This window comes from Onychostruthus taczanowskii, unplaced genomic scaffold, assembly GCF_017590055.1.
Source record: "Onychostruthus taczanowskii isolate IOZ18803 unplaced genomic scaffold, ASM1759005v1 scaffold71, whole genome shotgun sequence".
In the NCBI taxonomy this organism is placed as follows: Eukaryota; Metazoa; Chordata; class Aves; order Passeriformes; family Passeridae; genus Onychostruthus; species Onychostruthus taczanowskii.
The window spans coordinates 3,593,469-3,613,877 of record NW_024504898.1 but is presented as its reverse complement, the minus strand read 5'-3'; the positions used below and the strand labels follow the sequence as shown (position 1 = coordinate 3,613,877).

The following is a 20,409-nucleotide window of genomic DNA, read 5'->3' as shown; positions in this document are numbered from 1 at the left end:
CAGCCCCTTCGCCAGCACCTGGAGGAGGATGTGCAGCGCTGCACAGAGCTTACCATTGTAGCTGTGAAGGGGATGTTGTCAATCACGGAGGAGGCCAAAGCAGACACCCAGAGCACTAAAATAATGGCCACTGCCAAGCGCTGATCCTCAGGAACCACCTGGAATTGAGAGAGAGACAATTATAACTTTGAGATCAGTGTTGTTCTGTGTGTCCCCCACGGCATAATTGCACGTTCTTTACAGTTTTAATTTATCGACAGTTATTATTCCTTTAGGCTCTGAGAGAGGAAAGGCATCTTAGATAAAACAGACTAACATTTAGTAACACAATTACAGTCCTTCTTCCAAGAAAACAAGGACAAATAGAAGTACAAAGATTTATATTTCTAATACTCAGATTTCACACAAAAAATACACTCTGCAACTGTGAATATTGACCTTTAGCTTTTTATACCTTTTTCACCTTTGCATATTTGGAGTTTTATACTATAGCAAAAAACTTCACTGTTGCATTTATGGCTATATTTATTCTGGCTGTGGACATATTCAACATCATCCTTGCCAAAGTATGACATGCTTTCTTGACATTGCTGATGCAGGATTGCAATCATTAGCATGAAATTCAAAACAAAATTATTCTTTATTGTTCTACTGGAGTAAAACTATTTTTCTTGCCTGTTAAAAATTATAAACATTTTGAACATACCTTTATTAACAAAGCTGTCTGCTCTCCTATATAGTCTATTAAGTGCAGATGAGCCAAAGCCTGGGGTAAAAAAAAAGGACATTGATATCAACTAATGAAGTGCATGACATAATTACTTCTTCTCACTGAATGTAAGAAAAGGCAACAATTTATTCCCATTTACAAGATATTTATATTCAACTCATGTAGCTTGTACAGAATTAATTTTAGGCAAGAAAAGATGCAGCAAAAACTTGATGGCTGTATTTGCAGGTGCGAGTAAAAGTTGTACTGAAATGACTTGTAGTATTATTCAAGAGCATGGGACACAGGATCAGAGAATGGCTGAAATGTAGAGATTGCATTATTCAGTGGATACACGTCTTCTGAAAATCTGAATATAACTGATTTTAAACCATCTTCCCCAAACCCACAATATAGATAGAAGTATGTAATGTGTTTCAAAGGACAAAATCAGGCGTCTCATGCTCAGTCTCAGAAGAAGAAACAGAAAACAAGTTACGTTTCTATTATATGGCTATCTCTGACCCATTCAAAAAGAGGCCCCAAAACCTACAACAAAAACTACCAAAACCAGTATAAAACTGCCAAAACCAGTATAAAACCAGTATAAAACTACCAAAACCAGTATAAAACTACCAAAACCAGTATAAAACCAAAACCTGCTAAAACCAGGACAGAGATCATGGGTGAATGGAAATTGGCACAGAGGCAGCAGCATCTGAAAGGCAGGAAATCCATCTCTCCAAAGCCCAAGTCAGACATGTAAACTAAGGAGGTGAACCCTGTAAGCATTGGACCCCAGGACAGCCTGGATCAGAGTCCTCTATCCATTCCCAGTTGTTCAGGACATTTAGGCAGCATCCTGTGGTGCTACCACAGATGAAAATGCATAAGACTTCAGCCTGGTGGTGCTAGCTCTGATCTCTCCTTGGGCACACAGAACACAGACTGAGTCTTCACACCCAAGGACAGTGACCTATTCCCTTGATCCACAAGGTAAAAAGGTGATTTTAAACCAACATTTTTAAACTTGTGAGCACTAGCTTTAAATTCACTTTGGTTTTGTTTTCTTTTCTTGTAGGCATGAAGAATGAAGTACTATTTTCAGGTTTAATAAGGTATATCTATTTGATGACTTCTCAGTTTCTCAGGAGAGAAAATCACATCACTTTTTGTTTAGCCTAGACTATGCTGGTTGGCTTGCTTACATTTTTTTCTGTCAAGAAAAAGAATCAGTCAGCTGCAATACCTCCCTTACAGACATCAGTCCCTCACAGAGCTGCAGGAGTCAGTATTCACACAACAGAGCTCTGTATAATCCCCCCACCTGGCAGTCAGACGGAGCCCTTCAGAGACTGCAGTAGGGAAAAAAAGCATTCAACTCGCATGCTGTCAAATTCCATGACAGATGCAGACAAAGATCCCAACAGGCATCGAGTGGTGTGGCACAGGACACTGGTTTGTCAGTGACTTTCATTCAGACTGCCAATTCCTGTATACACAGCTCAACTGAACATCAGCAGAATAACAGTGCTGTGGGTATCACCAAATCACAGTAAATTTGGCCCAGAAATATATATTTTTTTAACAATACATTGAACAAGAAAAGGTTTATCTACAATTAAAGACACAGCATGCAGAAAACAAGCAGCAAAATACAGGCACTTATCACTTACATTAAAAAAAAAAAGAACATGTTTTCATTATTTTGGCTTCCAAGGAGAATGTTGCCTAAGAAATTAATTCTTGTTGTTGATTTTAAGTTACCATTTTCTTTCTAAGCTGTGTTGCTTTATCAACTCAAAGATTATGACAGTGACTTTTTAAATGTATGTAAAAGAAATATTCTTAAAGAACAGCAATAATTTTTGTGTTATTGCTGTGTTCAAACTTCAAAATAAACTTCTAAACAGATTAGAGCCCAGATTTACATTCAATTAATATCACTGCGTTATTAATTATCTACTAACAGAATGTATTACTTTCCAGTAACACTCCAAATTCATTCTAGAACTGAGAAAAAGAGATGTTCAGGACACACACATCACTCTTGCAAAAGAGTCTGCAGGTAGGCCATCTCGTTAGAGATGGTGACAATTTTAATCACTTAAATAATTTTAGGATGTCTCTGTGATCTCCAGGCCAATCTCCTGCAAGCACCTACGTGCAAGTCAGCAATTAGCACCCTGCCACTGTCCTCCTCTGCATGTAAACTGCACAGAGGGTCTCCTGGATATTCCTGTGTCTTCTAAGAGGAGTAAGCATTACTGCACTAATTGGTGTCTTCAGGCACACTAGTTCCTGTGAGGCAGTTCACAACAGAGCTGTTCTGCAGAAAGAAATCATGTGCCATTTTAAAACTAAGTCTAATTTATGCATAAAAATTTTCATTAATCCTCTTGTGGATAGTATGTCATGATGACTCTTGTAAATAAACTCTGCCTGAAGAAATTAAGGTAACATGCCAATTTCTACTATAAAACTGAACAAAGAACTGTAATTCTGAGAGGCATAGGGACTTATTTTACAGAGACAGAAGAAGCAGAAAGATGTTTATCGCATGTAACAGCCACTTGTGGATAAAGACTAAAAAGACAGTTGTAAAGATTCATTACCCAGGGACACAATAGAAAACAAGAGAGCTCCAAAAGATTTCCAAGTTTTTCATTGTAAAAGATGCACCAGACTGGACTGATGGTCCCCCAAAGGCAGAACCTTCAGAAGCTCCCCTGTGTTTCAGGAACTTAAATCACATTTTCCAAAATATCTGGAACCCAAATCACATTTTCCAAAATTACTTGCAGCCTAAGTCCCACACAGTTTTTAAAATGTGCCTTTTAATAGGAAAGAGAACATTTACAGCAGCAGGAAACAGCTTCAGACTGGGAACTATCCAAGCTGAAGGATCACTAAGGGTGAGCAATATGAGCTGGCAATTTTTGGATGCCCTAGACTATGGAAAGTTTTCTTATACTTCAATGTATATCTTTTATATCTTTGTTTTGACCAGTCTCTTCTTGACACTGGTAACCTAAAGGAAAGAAAAATAACTTGGAAAGGACTGTCACCTACTAATCAAATAGATTCGGAAAAAAAAATTAGGTGATGATATACACAGAACATTTTCTCATTCATTTTGGGGAAGAATATAATGTCTTATATTTTTTCTTTATTATCTGGACAAGTTTTTTCCATGACCTTAAACTGCTGTTATTCTAGAAAGCCAGGAACAATATTATTTCATTAGCAAACTATTCACTGGTGACATGAGAAACCGAAAACATGAAGTTCAGTGAATTATAATAGTTGTATCCAAAGTCTGGCAGCAAATGGCAAATAACTTCCTGCGTATTTTACTGTGGTATTGTGCAGTCACACAGCACTCAAATCACAGCCGGTCAATCCAAGTTCAAACAATAAATACATCAGGGGACACAACTAATAAACTGTTATAACAGCAGTAGACAAAATAAACATGGCTTCAGCATTGATTGTCTATAAGGCCTAAAAATTCAAGGTTATATGGAACCTCATAAAATGGAGAACTAAAAATTTCCTGTTCTAATAACCATACAATAAATCAATATTTCCTGATTAACTTTAGATTAGTAGATCGCAGAAAACTTCATAATGATAATCAGAGTTTCCACTAATCTTCTTGGAGGTACAAGATTTTGACTTCCACTTTGGCATTAATTAGAGTCAGTTGGCTTGGTTCTTGTTTCTTTTTGCTTCCAATGTTGCCTCTGTTACTGCTGTTGATTTTTTAAATAGATTCCAATTTCCAAATTCTTGGGATCTTTGCAATTATTGGTAGGGAAATGGGAGTAGAGAGGCTACATGAGCAAATTAGTTATCACAGACTTTCCCAGGCTTCTCAGTCAGGCAATTCACTAACCATGGAAGTGTCAATGGTCACTTGGGTATTGTCAGTCATGTTTCTACAACATTATTATATCATTTAAACCCACAATTAACAACTGATAAACAGTCAATATTCTAGAAGCCTAATTAAACAGTTTATGTGATTATCCACACAAAGCAAAGTCAAAATATTTGGGGTAAGAATAAATCCTCTGAAGCTATACAAAAGCATCAAATAGGGAATAAAACACGGATGAACATGGATGTTGTCAAACAGACAAGCACACAGAAAATACACAGCAAGATATCCAGGCATTTCAAGAGCTGAATATTTTTTAAATTAGCATTGCAAACTGAAATTCAGTGTTATTTTCCTTTCAAATCACACTCCCATGAAATATCTTAGGTCATTTGGTAGCCAGCATGTAGCAGACAGCACTAGAAGCATTTTTCAACTCTAGTTTAATCTTGTTCTATTATTTTTCCTATCATCTGTATAAATAATTGTAAACAAACACATAAATACACATAAAATATCTGCACACATAGACCAACAATAAACCCAGAAACTGAAATTTAAATTATAGAAAAATGATTGTGTCAGATACATTCAACAAAAACAGAATATGGAAAGAGAATGAGACCAAGTTTATAATGAAAATTTAAATATGAAAGCGGTCCAACTAACTTTCAATCTCTGCTATTCCTCTCTGTATTATCATAACTACATTTGATCAACAATATACCAGTGGGATTGAACCAGCAGGAGGCCTCTCTCCAGGAACATAATTCACATTTGAAATATTTTTCAATTCTTCAGGCTTTAGAATCAGAGAATATTACCTCCATGAGAACAAACAACGCTGCAAAGAAAAGGAGGGTTGCCCACTCAACTCTGTTCAATATCATCTCAAAATCATGGATGTCTGCTAGCACTAGCAGCCAAAGGGCTCCCAACATGGCAATCCAGCCTGCATGAGAAAAAAAGAGAGCAATGCTTTACACGTCATAGACTTGCTATGTGCTCCCAACATGTAAGTCATGGTATTGTGATTTTCAAAGATTTTTGCCATATTTTTGTTTTGACTGTAGCAAGGAAAAATTCACAGATATCACAGGATGAATGTTCTCTGCTTTCAAATTAAAATAAAATCTAAAATTAAAAAAAAGAAAAACCAATGCAAGTAAGACAAAGCTGGGTTACCCCAGTAATCAATGGGTTTGGATCACAGAGAAACCTTTAGGTATTCAGGAATAGTGAAGGATTCTGCAGCTCCTGAAAGGCTGGCTGTATCCCCTGGACCCTGAAGACTCACTGGCTGCCTGCTCTAGAAGATAACCAGGAAAGGAAACTCTCCTTAGAAAAGAAGAGAGATTTAGAGCAAAAGAAGCTCTCTTCAGATGTGATCCGTCTGTACATCCTGAAGTATTTTAATACACATATTTATGTAACTGAAGGAAAATGCAAATCAAATGCACAATTAGCCAGAAAACGCAAATAGCAAATTTCCTGTCTGAGCAAGGCTCACTTTCCTTCTGCACAGTTAAAATTCTTTCTAGAGCTGCTTGATCCCTCTGGATCATTTATCTTATAGCTCACAGAGCTCCCAAAGCAGCAGAGGAAAGAGAACTGTCACTTCTATCTGCCACGACTTTTCAATAGCAAAGTTGATTTGCTGTATTAAAAAACAAAGCAGATCTCTTCAAGAAAATTAAATTTATTTAGGCTGAACATAAAGGAAAGGTTTATGGAAATGCACTGCCTAATTTTCTTCTGACTGTTGTCTTGGCTGTTTTCCGAATTCTGTTAAAAAACAGTGGGCCCAACTCCACCTTAAATAAATAAAGATGATGGTAATTCCTGTTAGAATGCTGCAAGGGAGAGTAGGTATGTGCTGATTTGAAGTTAAGTAACAGAATTTAAACTACTGTTTCACAAAAACCTACGTGACAACATAACATTTTCTCACATACATTTTGAATGTAATTACAACAAAGTGAAGAATTAAAGAATTTCTCATTACTCATGGGGTAATCTGTGAAAACATCTTGGTATTATTCCTACCCTTCTGTTTCCAATAACAATGAATCAACTAGAATATGCTATATGGAGATAACAATTAATGACTAAAGCTAATGAAGTAATATAGAATTGCAGAAGAGGTGGATGGAGCCAGGCATTTTCTATCACCATGAGTGTTATGAGCACACATTAGCTTCAAGCAGGCAGCTTTGCATGAGGGAACAGTGCCTGGCCTTACAATATTGTTCCCTGAGAATACAGACAGGCAAGGGACGTGTCATCCTGCCGTGCTTCAGCAAGTACAGCTCTCCAGAGGGAAGTGCAAACACATCCACTGCCAATTGTGGCTGTACAGAGCTGATTCCAGCCAGTGGAGAGGAGAGGAGAGGAGAGGAGAAGTTCTTGGAATTTTTTATTCATTATGAAGAATTTTGAAAGTGCTAGGACATATTAAAGACTGGCTTGTCTGTTCTTTTTTTGTTTGTTTTTTTTTTTTTTTTTATTTAGCTTCCTGGACCACAAAAGACAGACATTTTAAAAAATAACTTCACATTACTCTAGTGAAAACAAAGCCCGTTTACTGTTCCACAGACCACTTCCTTTACTGCCTTTTAGTGCCTGTGCTTCATAACAATTGATGTCCCAGAAAGAGAATTTAGACAGAAAGTGAACCTAAATTCTATTTCTACCTGTTGAAGAGGATGACAGTTTCTATTTATTTTAGGGGAAAGGAAATGAAATTTTTTTATAAAATTCATTTTGCAAATTTATAATACATTCTTCATAAGAAAAGATTTCCATGTCTTCTGCCTGGTACCAGGAAAAAAAAAAAAAAGTACAGTAGAAAATGCTTAACGGCTTTGCTTTTCTTATACCCAGTAGGAAAAACCACCTTTGGAACAATACTTAGCTCATGCTGAGTGGAACACAATAGCAATCCTACTCAAAAAAACCCCCCTTATTTTAGAATAATCAAGAAGATGAATTTGAAAATGTAAAACAATCTAATAGAGTAAAATAGAAGTCTAGAATTTGGAGGTAGGCAGGAGAAAGAGAAAGAAATTAAGGAGAAAAATTGCTGTGTAGTTTGTAGGCCTTTCAAATGCTCATTAAGAACTTGTATTCCTCAGCAAAAGTAATTTTGACCTACTACCTTATAGTAGCAGGTCAGAAACATAGAAGCATAACAAGCTTCCTCTGAACAAAGTGAAAATGTGGACTCTGCATGTTCACTTTACATGCTCAGAATTTGGAGTTATGCATTCATGAAGACTGAGAAAATTTCATTTTTCTGGATACTGAAATGGCACTTGAGACATTTGAACTGAAAACCAAAGTCAGGGTAACATTGCATGATCCCACTGATGGCCTGAGCAAGACATCAGGCTACTCAAGATGGGGCAAGATAATACATTTAGGTAGGAAGAGGTAAAACTGAAAATCCAGGATGGGAAGCAACTGGATGCCAAACAGTCCTCCAGAAAATACTTGAGAAACACAATGTATCACAACTAAATCTCATGGCACACTGAAATACAGAGCCAGGGCTATAAATAGTAAATTCTGTGAAGCAATCTCCCCTCTCCTCATCCCTGGCAAACCCTGAGAATATATACTGCAAGATGCATACCATTAGGAAATCTGAGGCAGGGAAGGAAACACAATCAACAGCCTGAAGATCTGAGTTTTGAGGAAAAATGTAAAGAATCCAGGATACTTAGCTCAAAAATAGGATGATTTAAGAGGTCCTGACAAATATTTGGGTAAATATCAGGCTTCCCCAAAGGGCAGAGAGCAACCCATTTATGTCAGCAGTAGTGGGTAGGACAAGCAAGAGTGAAAAGAAGATGTTAATAATAGCAACAATGATTCAGGAAACATAATATTCAGGGTCACACATTTACAGTGATTGAGAAATATTTCTTTTTTTAAATCTAGACCAGTTTCTGCCAGATGAAAATATAGTACTCCAATCTGCAAACAGATGGGAGGGACACACTGATTTTTATGTTTTTCTCAAAGTATGATTTTACTTTTCTGTGCTTTTTAAAGTTCTTTTTTTGTCATTGTAGCTTAAGAATGTATGCCAGTCCTTCATGTAGTATGGTGTAATTGTAATGTAGGATATGCTTCATCATCCTCTTATACAAGCCTATAAAAATATTGGGGTGAAAAAGTTAAATCAAAGACATTCATTCTGTAGTGCTTAGAATATGTTTTATTAGTACTTCTGAATGTGAATGAAAATGTTCCATATTTTGGTTTATTCAAATTTTGGGTTATTTCATCAGGCATCCCTGAAAATATACATTCTGAAATCTTGCTGAATATTTCTAAGAAGTGCTTGCTGTCCACTGATAAGTGCTCTTTTATCTTTAATATTATTTTTTTTAATATAAAGTTGCCTTCTCACAAAGCAGCTTGTTGGTCTTTTGAGCAATCTCTTTTCACAGGCTTAGCTTCATGGAAATAATTTTATATTCTTTGCTACTTTTAGCACCGTAGTTTAAGGCAACTCCTTGGGGGATAGAACAGTGAAGGTGACAGTCCAAGACTTGCACCATACCAATAAATACTTGGTACAATACAAGAGGAATAAAATGATATGGAAAAAATGGTGGAAGCTATAACCCCATGCAAGGCAAAAGAAGCAGGATTCTATGCTGATACAAGGTAATTATACAATAAAAACCAGAAGCATTGCTTAAAATAAGGCAAAGAACTGACTGCTCTGTGATCCCAGATCATCCCATGTGCCTTAGGAAAGGATGAGCTGGACTTTGTTGCATAGCTGTAGTAGCATGAAGTCAGAATGTGAAATCATATCCACCATTGCATTGTAATGCCAACACCCAGCTTTATTAACTCTCCAAACACAATTTTATAGATGAGATGGGATGGCATCAAAACAGAACTCTGTAAGAAAGAAACCTGGTTAGACATTTCTACAGCTGGACACTCCGTCTCCAGAGATGAGCTGACAGATATAAAGCTGTCTATATCACACCAACCCATAAGTCTGAAAAATTACAGAGTACTCTCAGTAAAGGTCACTGCAAACAAACACACTCTATTGCCATAGCCTTATTGACTCTAGTGAACAAAAATAATTTGAGAGCTGCAAATATCAAGATAAAGGAAAGGTCGGCTTCTCTGGAAGCAAGCAATAAAGATCAAAGGCTGCACTAGCAGATACAACTGTTACTGGTCCTTGGTTTTTTCTCACCAAGAGTGTGGGCAGCTGCATGGACAGGGGGTATTGTATAATGCATGCATAATTTATCTATTTTTAAAGACAACCGTGACATTTCAAGGCAGAATTTTTGAAAACTATCCTAAAATAAATTAAGAATGCAAGGACCATGGAAAGCAGATCTCTTGTATTTTCACAAGCAAGGTGTTACACTGACAGGGATGAATAACTAACATCTGGACCAGACTTTCTGAGTTCAATGCTGACTGCATTGACTTAGCTCCATTCCCACATTCTCATTATTAAAATATAATTGTCAAATTTATTTTTAACTCATGCTCATGCACACTCTACCAGGAATACTTTCAACACGACTATGAATCAAAGATGTATGAAGTCTCTCAGATACAGTTATGTCCATTCTCATTTTTAAAAAACAGTTTGCATTTTCACAGTGCAATCAAGTCTCTATGCCACATATCAGAGACCAGCAGGACAGCCCCATGCAGAGCTCTTCTTGACCTCAACGTAAAAGTACTAGACCACCTAAACCAACAGCACCACATGCCACGAGAGATAACAGAGTAAATGGATGAAGCACAGGCAGGGAGGTTAAGAGCACAAAACAAGAAGAAATATATCAAACTCCCCTGGCAATGGTAGCTGATGATACCTGGGGAAAAGGGCTGCAAGCAGCCCCAGCAAACACACCTACAAGGATGTGGAAGAGTCTCCAGAAAAGCCTGAAGACTTTGAAAAAGGACAGCTCAAAGTGTTGGCTCTAATCTTATGTCTTTCTACATTGGACTGGATGACCTCATCAGATGCTACAACACATTGCTTTGTTTACCATTGTCAGATCAGCAATTAAAGAAACAACTTTAGTCATGGAAAGCAGCATTACAGCTTCATATAGGTGGAGCATTAATGGAAAATGGCAAGGGAAGAAAGAAATTGCCACAGACAAGAGTCCATGAGTACCTGCAGCTAAAAGAAATACATAAGGCGATAAAAAAAAAAAAATCCAGGTTTATCAGTAACTCAGTTGTGGTTAGTTATTGATGATTGAGTCAACCTATGAGATGGTGAAAACCCATTTTAGGGGTAACAAAAAGCACAAGAAAAAAAGCATATAATGTACATCGCACCTCATAAAATCAGGTATAATGTAGAGCTGAAAACTAAATTTGAATAAATGAAGTGTGAAGCTTCAGAAAGTATATAAAAATACTTAATACTTGGAATTAAATGAACTCAAGCACAGGAAATAAGAAACCATCAACACCAACACTATTTACATCCTGGCAAAGAAGAGGAAGACACCCCTAACATGTCATCTCATCCCAGCAAAAACCTCAAGTTATCAACCCTGTGTTGTGACTCCTTCCAGACTAAATGTGTGATGCTTAGCACCCTGAAGAACATCAAAGTAAGACCCTAATAACAGGGGAAAAAAAGGGAGATTATACTAGGATTATTCTTTTAGGTTTTGAGTGGATTATTGGGTGGAGGGGCTCGGGTTCCTTGGTGGCTTGGTTGGTTTTTTACAACAGTTTATACTACATATTGTTAATGATTATTTGTTTGTTGTTGGTTTGTGTTTTTTTGGGGTTTTTTTGTTTGTTTGTTTTGTTTGTTTTTGTTTTTTTTATTGATTAAATAATTTAGACTTCAATTTAGACTTAGTATTATCATAAGATGAACAATAACTGCTTGCTTCGGTTGCACTAGTTACAGCTTTTAACTTTTTACTGATAACAAATTCTCAGCTCCAGATATAGAGGATGTTCCCTTTTTGCCCAGAATATCACAAGCTTAAAAAGACCATGGAGACTTCGAGAACAGGAGCCTACCACCATGTACAGTGAAGGTAATCCAAATGTTTTGGAGGCCAAAGCCATTTACTTTACTGAAATTTGTGAAGGAGTTTCCAGGCAACTACAGATTATTCAGGATGGTATTTCTAGCTCTACAGAAAAGGTCCACAAATGTTACTTCCCAAACTTTGCATCTGTTTGCCTAGTTTTTGTGTTAGAAAGCTTTCCAAAATAATGAAACAAAATTTAAATTGGGGATTCTGAGGGGGGGTGGGGTGGGCAGGAGAAAGAGAGACAAAGAAAAAATAGTCATTGTAACAGCTTTAAATGCAGTTGATAATAAAGCATCATTTAAGCCATTACTTAGGAGTCAATACCTACAAGCTTTTATCAGCTAAAACTGATTCATTTCCTAGACCTCGCTAATTTCTAGACAAATGTTAGCTTTAGTGACAAATTAAGACCAAATGTGCCCTTTTCACAATGAGGATATAATGACATAGGAAGTGAAATATAAGATGTGCTAAACTTAGTGTCACTCTTGGCATCTGGCCTATGCTTTCTTAAATCTAGATTGTTCACCAGTTTTTATATCTTAATAGCTGTCTGTCTCGACAGGACTTTTTGTTTTCTTATGCATTAAAAAAATATACATCAGCTTATTAAACTGGTCTATAGTTTTTGTCAGATATTTTATGAAAAACTCTACAATAACACTGAGTAGCTCTATAAAAAACATTTCATTTTAACTATTGCACAAATTAACCTGAAACTAAACATAGGGGGAATGCAAGCACTTTCTTTTTTTTTTCCTCCCAATGGGGACAAACACATATTTTAAGTAGTTTTTTCTGTTTCTACAAATATTGTTTTATTGTTTACAAACAAATGCCATATTTATACAATTCCACCTCACACAGAACAATGGCAGAACATAGTTCCATCTATTTATCACTGATAAGAGATGGGGAAAATGTTCCAGAATGAAATTTCAAAGTATAGAATTAAGAGCCTTTGACATCAACACCCCTCTCATGCTAATGGGATCTGTCCACACCTTTCTCAACCCTGTGCTCCTCTACAAGGATATACAAATCTTTTGGATTTGAGGAATTCTGCTGCACTCTGGGAGGCAGGATCTTTCTCACAGACCTGTGGGGGAGAGGTGCAAGTTTAAAAGCACTTTCACCATTCTAAAGAAGCCTCCTGAAACAAGTTCAAATGCACATACACAGCCTATCCTAGAGCCCACATAAAAGCTGGGGGGGAGGGGGGGAGTGGGGGAAGTTTGTTAACAGAGTTCTTCTTGAGCAGCTTCCTAGGATGCATCTTCAGAACAAAACCACACAGACTACATTTATTTCCCTTGTGGAATTATTCCCTTGTGGAGATTTTTAGTTTACATGATCACATAACTTAGTCAAAGATCCCTAAGTTAAAAGATTTCTGCCATTGGTTAAAACACTGCAACTCATGCAAGTTTTACACACACATATACTGACCCTACAGATCTGTCTTAAAGTTGTTAGCAAAGAATCATTCCTGCAGTGAGCTTCTAATTTAAATGTTAGAGAAAATAAATGGATTAAGTTAGTTGTTAAAATCTTAGTAGGCTGCAGTAATGGAGAACTGCCATCATTTTTTCTAAGTAAATATTGGTATGAAACTTCACACATTCTGTGATGAAAAAACAAATGTAAGCAAGTTTGTGAGGCTCTCTAGGACTGTGCAGCCGTCTCTTCTTCACTAAGCAAGCTATGTGATAAGTGCCACTCAATTTCAACTCTATGATAATTATTGGTTCATCTATGCAAATTACAGTGTAAGCTGAAAATTGAGCATGTCCACTGAAACATTAGAAAATCCAAAGCAGGATGAAAATCAAAAAGCATGTAAAGAGGAGAAACTTTAAATCCTATCCACTTCCATGAATTTGAGAAGTAAGTCCTCTCTCCAGTTAAGAGAAAATTTTTGTTATAATTTGCATGATAGCCTCTGTAGATATAATGGAAGGAGGAGACTGTTCAACTGAGGCCCTTTCCTCAGTTAAGGTATTTAATTTCTCATGTGAATGTGAACAATTTTTCTGTAAATTATGGAAATTAGGTCAATAAATATGGCAACTGGTATTCAAAGGAGTGACAATAATACAAGAGTTTTCCATATCTACACCAACTGAATAAATTTTTCCTTTAATGCTTTGGCAATAAAATAAAGACAGGTCTGCACAACATGGCTTACTAAAAAACAGAACTCAGTTTACATTAAATGAAAACAGTTATTTTCCTATTTCTCCACTATTTCAATCAAAATTTTAAAATGTTTCAAAGATGGAAGATACAACTAGTTATCATAAACAGCAAAAAGAGATCTTCAGACCCTCACAAGTAGCTGTAGCGGAATTTGCAGACTAAGTCCACAGTCAGAAGTCAAACCACATCAATACAGAGGACAAGAAAAAGTTTTGCAAGAGAAAGAAGTCTCATCAAACAAGATAACCTTTGTTTGTAAATATTGAGGAGTTTTAGCTTTAGTGCAAGAATGATGAAGGAAATTCAGATCTAGGTTGTTTGCCTGACAGGAGTGATGTAGAATACTGACTATACACCTTGTCCTACTGTCCAGAAAGGTCATAGTGATCATGTTAGTTACTTGAATGTTCCTAAAGTTAGTTATAAGTTCCTAAATTTGGGGAGTTTGCTAACACTGCTTTGGTTAATCATACCAAAGATGAAATCAGGCTGAATCCCAGCTGCTGACCTCCTCCACTGATTAGTGACACCCCCAAAGATTATTCTGAGGGCAGATGAAGGTAATTATCTTAAATATTGATGGCTGAAGGATCACAGATGCTCATGGCACCAAAAATACCAGAATGGGATCAGACAGTAGCATTAAGACATGACTCCTGTGTACAAGTAAAAACAAAAAAATCCAAGACAGCTCCCTCCAGTGAGCAAATGGCAGTCCTTAATTATGGAAGAATTCACTAAATCCAAAAGGTCTCTCCCTGATCCCTTGCTTAAATAATTCATCAAAGGAACATGAGAAAAGCCATGGATGGTAATACCATAGGTTCACCTGTGCAAGAGTCATGTCTTTAACAGGAAAAATGGCGGTGATAGGACAGGTATTAATATACAAATAAGGCAGAATCACAGTTGTGTTTCTCCTGGCATTCCATCCCAGCTTCCAGCACCCTAAATTGAGGCAGTATCTCCCCTCTGAAACAGGAACTATATCATATCTTTACTCTTGGGTTTTCACCTTGCCCCTTGAATATGAAAGCAACAGTTTGTTGCAACCTTTTAAAGGAGAAGACGACATTCTCATGTCTCAGAAACTAGCGAGCCTGGCCCTGAGAAAGAGGTGTCCAGAGGTGGAAGAGAGCAAGAGTGAGGGGGTCTGCAAGAGCAGGCTGCCTGCATTGCATGCAGAAAGCGCGGAGAGGCAGGCAAAAGCAGGGCCACAGAGTTAATGGTCCCTCTTCACAGATACTAGAAGGAACTGCACAAAGTTCACAGCAGCTCAGCAACTCATTGAAATGACTAAAACCAAATCAAAGATAAAGCAGCTTCCCCACAGAAGAAGAACAAATTAAGCTATAAATTGATTTTGGTATTTTTTTCTGACACAATCACTTTGAGTCCCTTCAAAAAACCTAGCTTAGAATTTTGACAAAATCTTACTTTTTAATATTACTTTTAAAATCTTTTTTGGACATATTAATATAGTCCAAAGGTCTAGGCATGCCCGCCTAAAAGATAAAGTCAAAATGGTAGCCCCCCCTCAAAGGGGCTTTAGTTTCATCCTTTGTCATCTTTTCTTAGATGTTTTAATAATGCTTTATCAATAAAATAAAATCTCATGAGGCCAAATGAAAGTAGTGTAGGAGTTTTACAGTTTTTAGTATCTAGGTATTTTTAAGTCTCAATACTAATCTTTTATTAACATAGATATTTCATAGAATTACATTATTAAGTAAATTAATGAATAGGCACAAGAAAACTGAATAGCAAAGAGTTACACATTTCAAAAAGCAGCTAAGTATGCAAATTTTATTATTTAAATTAAAATGTCAGTACCTTCAAATTATATTAATGATTCCGTGTTCATAATGAAAAAATTGTATCAAGGCTTGGGACTGATACAGAATTTAAAAATCTTTCTAATTCTCTCTACCAATTGCAATTTAAATTTATTAGATTTCTAACACATCAACCTCTGTATAAACCCTTATTATGGTAGAAAATTAAACACTGAACTGCAATTTACTTTCACTTTTATGAGAAAAACATATTGAACAAATTTACCCAAGCCAACAGGGTACAAGATAGTGTACATTAGGAAATATATTCCCATGCTTTGGAAGACTAAAATCCACAGGGCCTCAGAGCAGGACTACTTCAGTAATGATAAATAAGCGACAGCTATCATCAAGATAGTGAAATTCAGGAAATAAAAATGAGAACCTGTAAATTATGGGACCTGCAAACTTATCAGTAGAAGTTTACAGGTTCAATTACTTTTCAGTAGAAATTATGTGTATGCTTTAGTAACATTTATTCATTAATCTGACAGGTTTGCCATGAATGGAGAACTGGGAGAAATTATACAGAGCACATACAGCCCTTATTTACTTTCACAGTTGTTATTCAGCCAGTGAATAACAGAAACCTAGACTGCCAAACATTCCATTTGTTTTCATTTATTTTACTGGCATAAAGTGGGGCAAACAAGAAAGATCAATAGTTACTATGTTTCCTCTAGCATTGAATCCAACTCTTTGCAGTTTTGAAAAAAAATTTCTTAGCAGGAGCACACACAACTAGTGCTGTTTAGTCTTTAATGATTGTCTGGCTTTTCAAAAACATTTAGACATGTTCCACTTAATTCAAGAAGTTCTACATGGTTCAGTGCCACTTATCTGAGACAAAAAAGTAAGAGTGTAAATTGATTTCTTAAATTGTCAGTATGAAGGTCTTTCTTATGTTTTCAGCCACCACGACTTCAAATGCATTCAAATATTTTCAGCTTCTGCATTTTCCCAGACTTTATTAATGTAGCACATTTTTCTGTTATAATACAGCAGTTTACCTTTTAATTTCTTGACAGTAGTCTTCATGGGCTGAAATTGCCCATTTGCATGGCAAGTAGTCTGTCAGCAGCAGATATGGAAGATCTTGCTTACAACCTGATCACCACTGTAGAGCTATAACTGGCTCTATATTTTGCATAGTAAAAATAAGTGTCAATGTAATATCTGTGTATATGATTATTGAGTTATTCATTATGAGCCATTCCTCTTCAAGACTGCTCCATCCTTCAGCCACTGAGATAGAAGTACATACTGTGCAAATTCAGATTGCATGAAAAAAATATATTTGAAATTCCATCGTCTTGAAGAGCTCAGCAGCCAAAAAAAAATTTTTCATTTTTTATTGGTCAATACATAGGTAGGTTTTATCACTGTCTTTAAGTTAAATGTGAGATTTGATTTGGTTCTGTTTTCAGGTTATGTGGAGCTTTTTCTCATAGAGATATACAACTATCTGTATAAAAACCTCCACATATAGATCTGTATATAGAAAGCACACACAGAGCTACTTTTATTTCACCCATATACAGTGTCCTCTAGTTTTTATTTTTGGAAAAGAATTATTATGGTGATAAAGTAATGGAGACTGTAAATTATTCAAAGAGCTTTCAATACTTAAGAAATTATGCCAAACTTCTTCTTTGTTCTCCCATGGAGTGATTATTTTCTGATCTCCCTGATGTGTCGTGGTCATTCACTCAAACAGTGCAAAAGATGCCAAGGTCAAATTTGCTCATTCTGTAATGTTTAGCCAGCTCATTAGTATTGGAAATCCAGAAAATGAAGTCATGAGCACTCTCTGTTACTCCTCCTGGAGTAACTGGGACGTGACTGAATTTTTAAAACCTGCTCTTCTCTTCCCAGAGAAGTTGCTGCTCAGCCTGATAGAATTGTGAGGACAGGAACACATGGAAAATGGCTTTCTGAAAAGATCAAGACTCAGAAAGATATGGCTGGCTTTTTTTCAAGGCGGTTGCTTATTTCACTTAGAACAAAACTATGAAACTTACCGAGATCTAGGTAGATGCCTGGAACAAATGAGTTGAGAAAAAACATAAGAATAACACATCCCAGCACTGTCAGACATTTGATGAGAAGAATTTTGTCTGTTATTCTGTGCTGGAGATAGACAGGAAAATAAAATTAGAAATCGTATTAAAGAACAAGCTATGTATTATGCATAGAGTTCAGAAAAGCAAGTGTGAAGTGCCAACTGCTGTTCCTGTATTATATATTTCTCTTCAGCATAAAAGACAGAACTACCTGAATAGTTTTTACAGGTGTGCATCTTATGCATACCTGTAAAAAAAAACATGTGAATATGAACATGAATATGTGGTCCAACAGGCTTTAAGAGATAAAAGTATCTAGCACCTGCTGCATACATTCAGCTGTATTCAGGCACCCCTTCCACAATTTCAGTCCAGAGGGTGAAGTAGGGTTGAAATGCAACTCCTACCAAAGAGGGAATTCTGAGCGGTTTTGTGGTCTGGGAAACTCTGCGGTTTTGTGGTCTGGGAAAACCACCACCCTTCCTTTTTTTTGGTGTGCTTTGAAACCCTATAAACTACTCTAGAGGTCAAATCTTTCATGACTCCTGTACAACTCTCATGTAATTGCCAAGCCCTTCATCACTACAGAGTTTGTACACCTCCATGCCCAGTTCCTGCTTCCCTGTGCCAAACTCCTTCTGCCCTCAGCACTCACACCCAGTGCTTTCCATCGTGTCTCTGCTTTCACTACTACTCCAGATAATCACTTTCTCGCAGACCAAGTTCGTTTCCTGTATCACGTAGTTTAAAGCTCTGCTAAAATAGAAGAAAGTCTCTGTTCTTTAAAAAGTTTGTCTCTTATGCAATGTCTTGAAAGGGATGTAAATAAAATCTGTTGGGTTTGCTCTGGTTTAGTGTGACACCTAGGACAGCGTTCTCCCAGTCAAGGACTTGCACCCCAAGGAGTCCAATCAAGGACTTGAGCTCTCAGACACAGGCCTGATTCATTAGTGATGCCAGTGAGGTAGAGAGATTGTGACACCTAGATTAAATTTAGGAGACATTAATCCCACTACAGCTTCCATCTTCCCAGTTTCAGCATAAAGACTTAAGCAGTGCTAGTGTGTGCACAACTAAGAGAACAGGATTTATCAAGTGGTTTATCCCTACTTGAATAACAATAGCAGTAGTGCCACGAAAATGCATTTAATCAGAGTCAGCATTGGCTACATTAGGAGGAGGGTACTCTATTATCATTCATCATGGCTACAAACAATTTATTGACTTCTCCTGAGCCTTTCTGGCTATGGATTAAACATTTAAGAAAACACTGCTGAACCATTACTTCATTCTTCAAGTTATAGTTTCCTAAGGAACAAAAGTAAAAAACCTAACAAAACTTCACCATGTGGTTCAGTAACCTTGTCTGACCAAGAAGCCAACCACCCTGGCTGCTAACTTTTCAGCTATCAGGAGAGTTAATAAATTTCCATTAGATTTAAGGCACTATCTCTCTATAAAGGGCATAGCTTCATTTATCTGAACACTGGGAAAAAAAAAATGCCATCTACTTACTTTTTTCTGAAGTTCCTGGATATTTGTTTCCCAGTTTTTATCTTCTTGTGAAATTTGTCTGAAAGAAAATGACACCTACTTTTTTCCAGAGTGAAATCAGAGCTCTGCCAAAAGTGTTGGAATAAATCCCTCTCATCATATATAGATCACCTCTTTCCCTGTGTGGAGTAACTCATACCACAAAGGAGTCTTGGCCTTCTTACATCCAGCAGCAAAATTCCCATGAGCATTCACTTAAGACTCCACTTCTGTAACAAGCTGCACTAATGCACAAACCCTTCTGTTCATGAAGGAAGCCACAGGCTGGGAAGGAACTCAAGGGCACAGACCTCAGTATAGGATCTGGCTGTCTGCAATGTGTAGCTCCCTTAACAGTTTCAGGAGCTGATGTGTGTGTCCCACTGTGATAAAACAAGGGTCGTGTGCTAACATCAGCAAGTCAGAACACACGTTTCACATTTGCATTTTATAATGAAGTTTTTAAGATCCAAATAACTTCACAGTGTTATCGATGCAGTCAGGCCTCCAGCAAAAAGCCTTGGGCTTTGCAGTTCAGGAGCTCTGTTGTTAATGCTAATGAATTTTTACATTGCTGTAAATATGCTAGAAGAATCCTGATTTTCAAGATTAAATATACAGTTTTTATATGTAAGTCAGTAGGGTCCTCTTTGGAATATCATAAACTCTGAGAATCTTGAAATCTTTTGAAAAAGAGGCAATTTTAACAGCCTTATTTGCCTTGAAGCATTAATACTCTCACTCAATTCAAAATACACAGTATCAGCAAAATTATGTAAACAATCCTATTATTGGAATAGTTCAAGAAATATTTACATTTTCTTGCTCAAATTCTTTAACAAGGTTATTAAAATTAATTATTCAAATTTTACTTTAGGCAATTAACATCCAAAATATTTACCACTGCTATTCTCAGTCATCAAATTCCATGGCATAACTGTTTTTACTAGAATCTAAACAAAACAAGGTCATTATTCTTTTAGTCATAGTATATAAACTTCTTTTCTATACATAAAAATATGTCTGCACTCAGGGGTTCACACTGAAATTTTGATTATGAAATAATTGTAAAACACAGCAATTCACTGGTGAAATGTTTTTCAAACTCACCTATTCACTG

At 36.6% G+C, this 20,409-nt stretch overlaps 1 protein-coding gene across 1 annotated transcript in view; it reads right to left on the bottom strand.

The window, feature by feature from the left end:
• The window catches only part of OCA2 (OCA2 melanosomal transmembrane protein), a 160,548-nt gene that overhangs the window by 61,129 nt on the left and 79,010 nt on the right, over window positions 1–20,409 (bottom strand). Inside the window, exons 16-20 of the mRNA XM_041422122.1 lie at window positions 19,272–19,329; window positions 17,715–17,823; window positions 5,417–5,544; window positions 707–766; window positions 54–158 (exon numbers count right to left, since the gene is read on the bottom strand). Of these exons, the coding sequence (XP_041278056.1) occupies window positions 54–158; window positions 707–766; window positions 5,417–5,544; window positions 17,715–17,823; window positions 19,272–19,329 (460 nt within the window). The remainder of the gene's footprint in view (window positions 1–53; window positions 159–706; window positions 767–5,416; window positions 5,545–17,714; window positions 17,824–19,271; window positions 19,330–20,409) is intronic.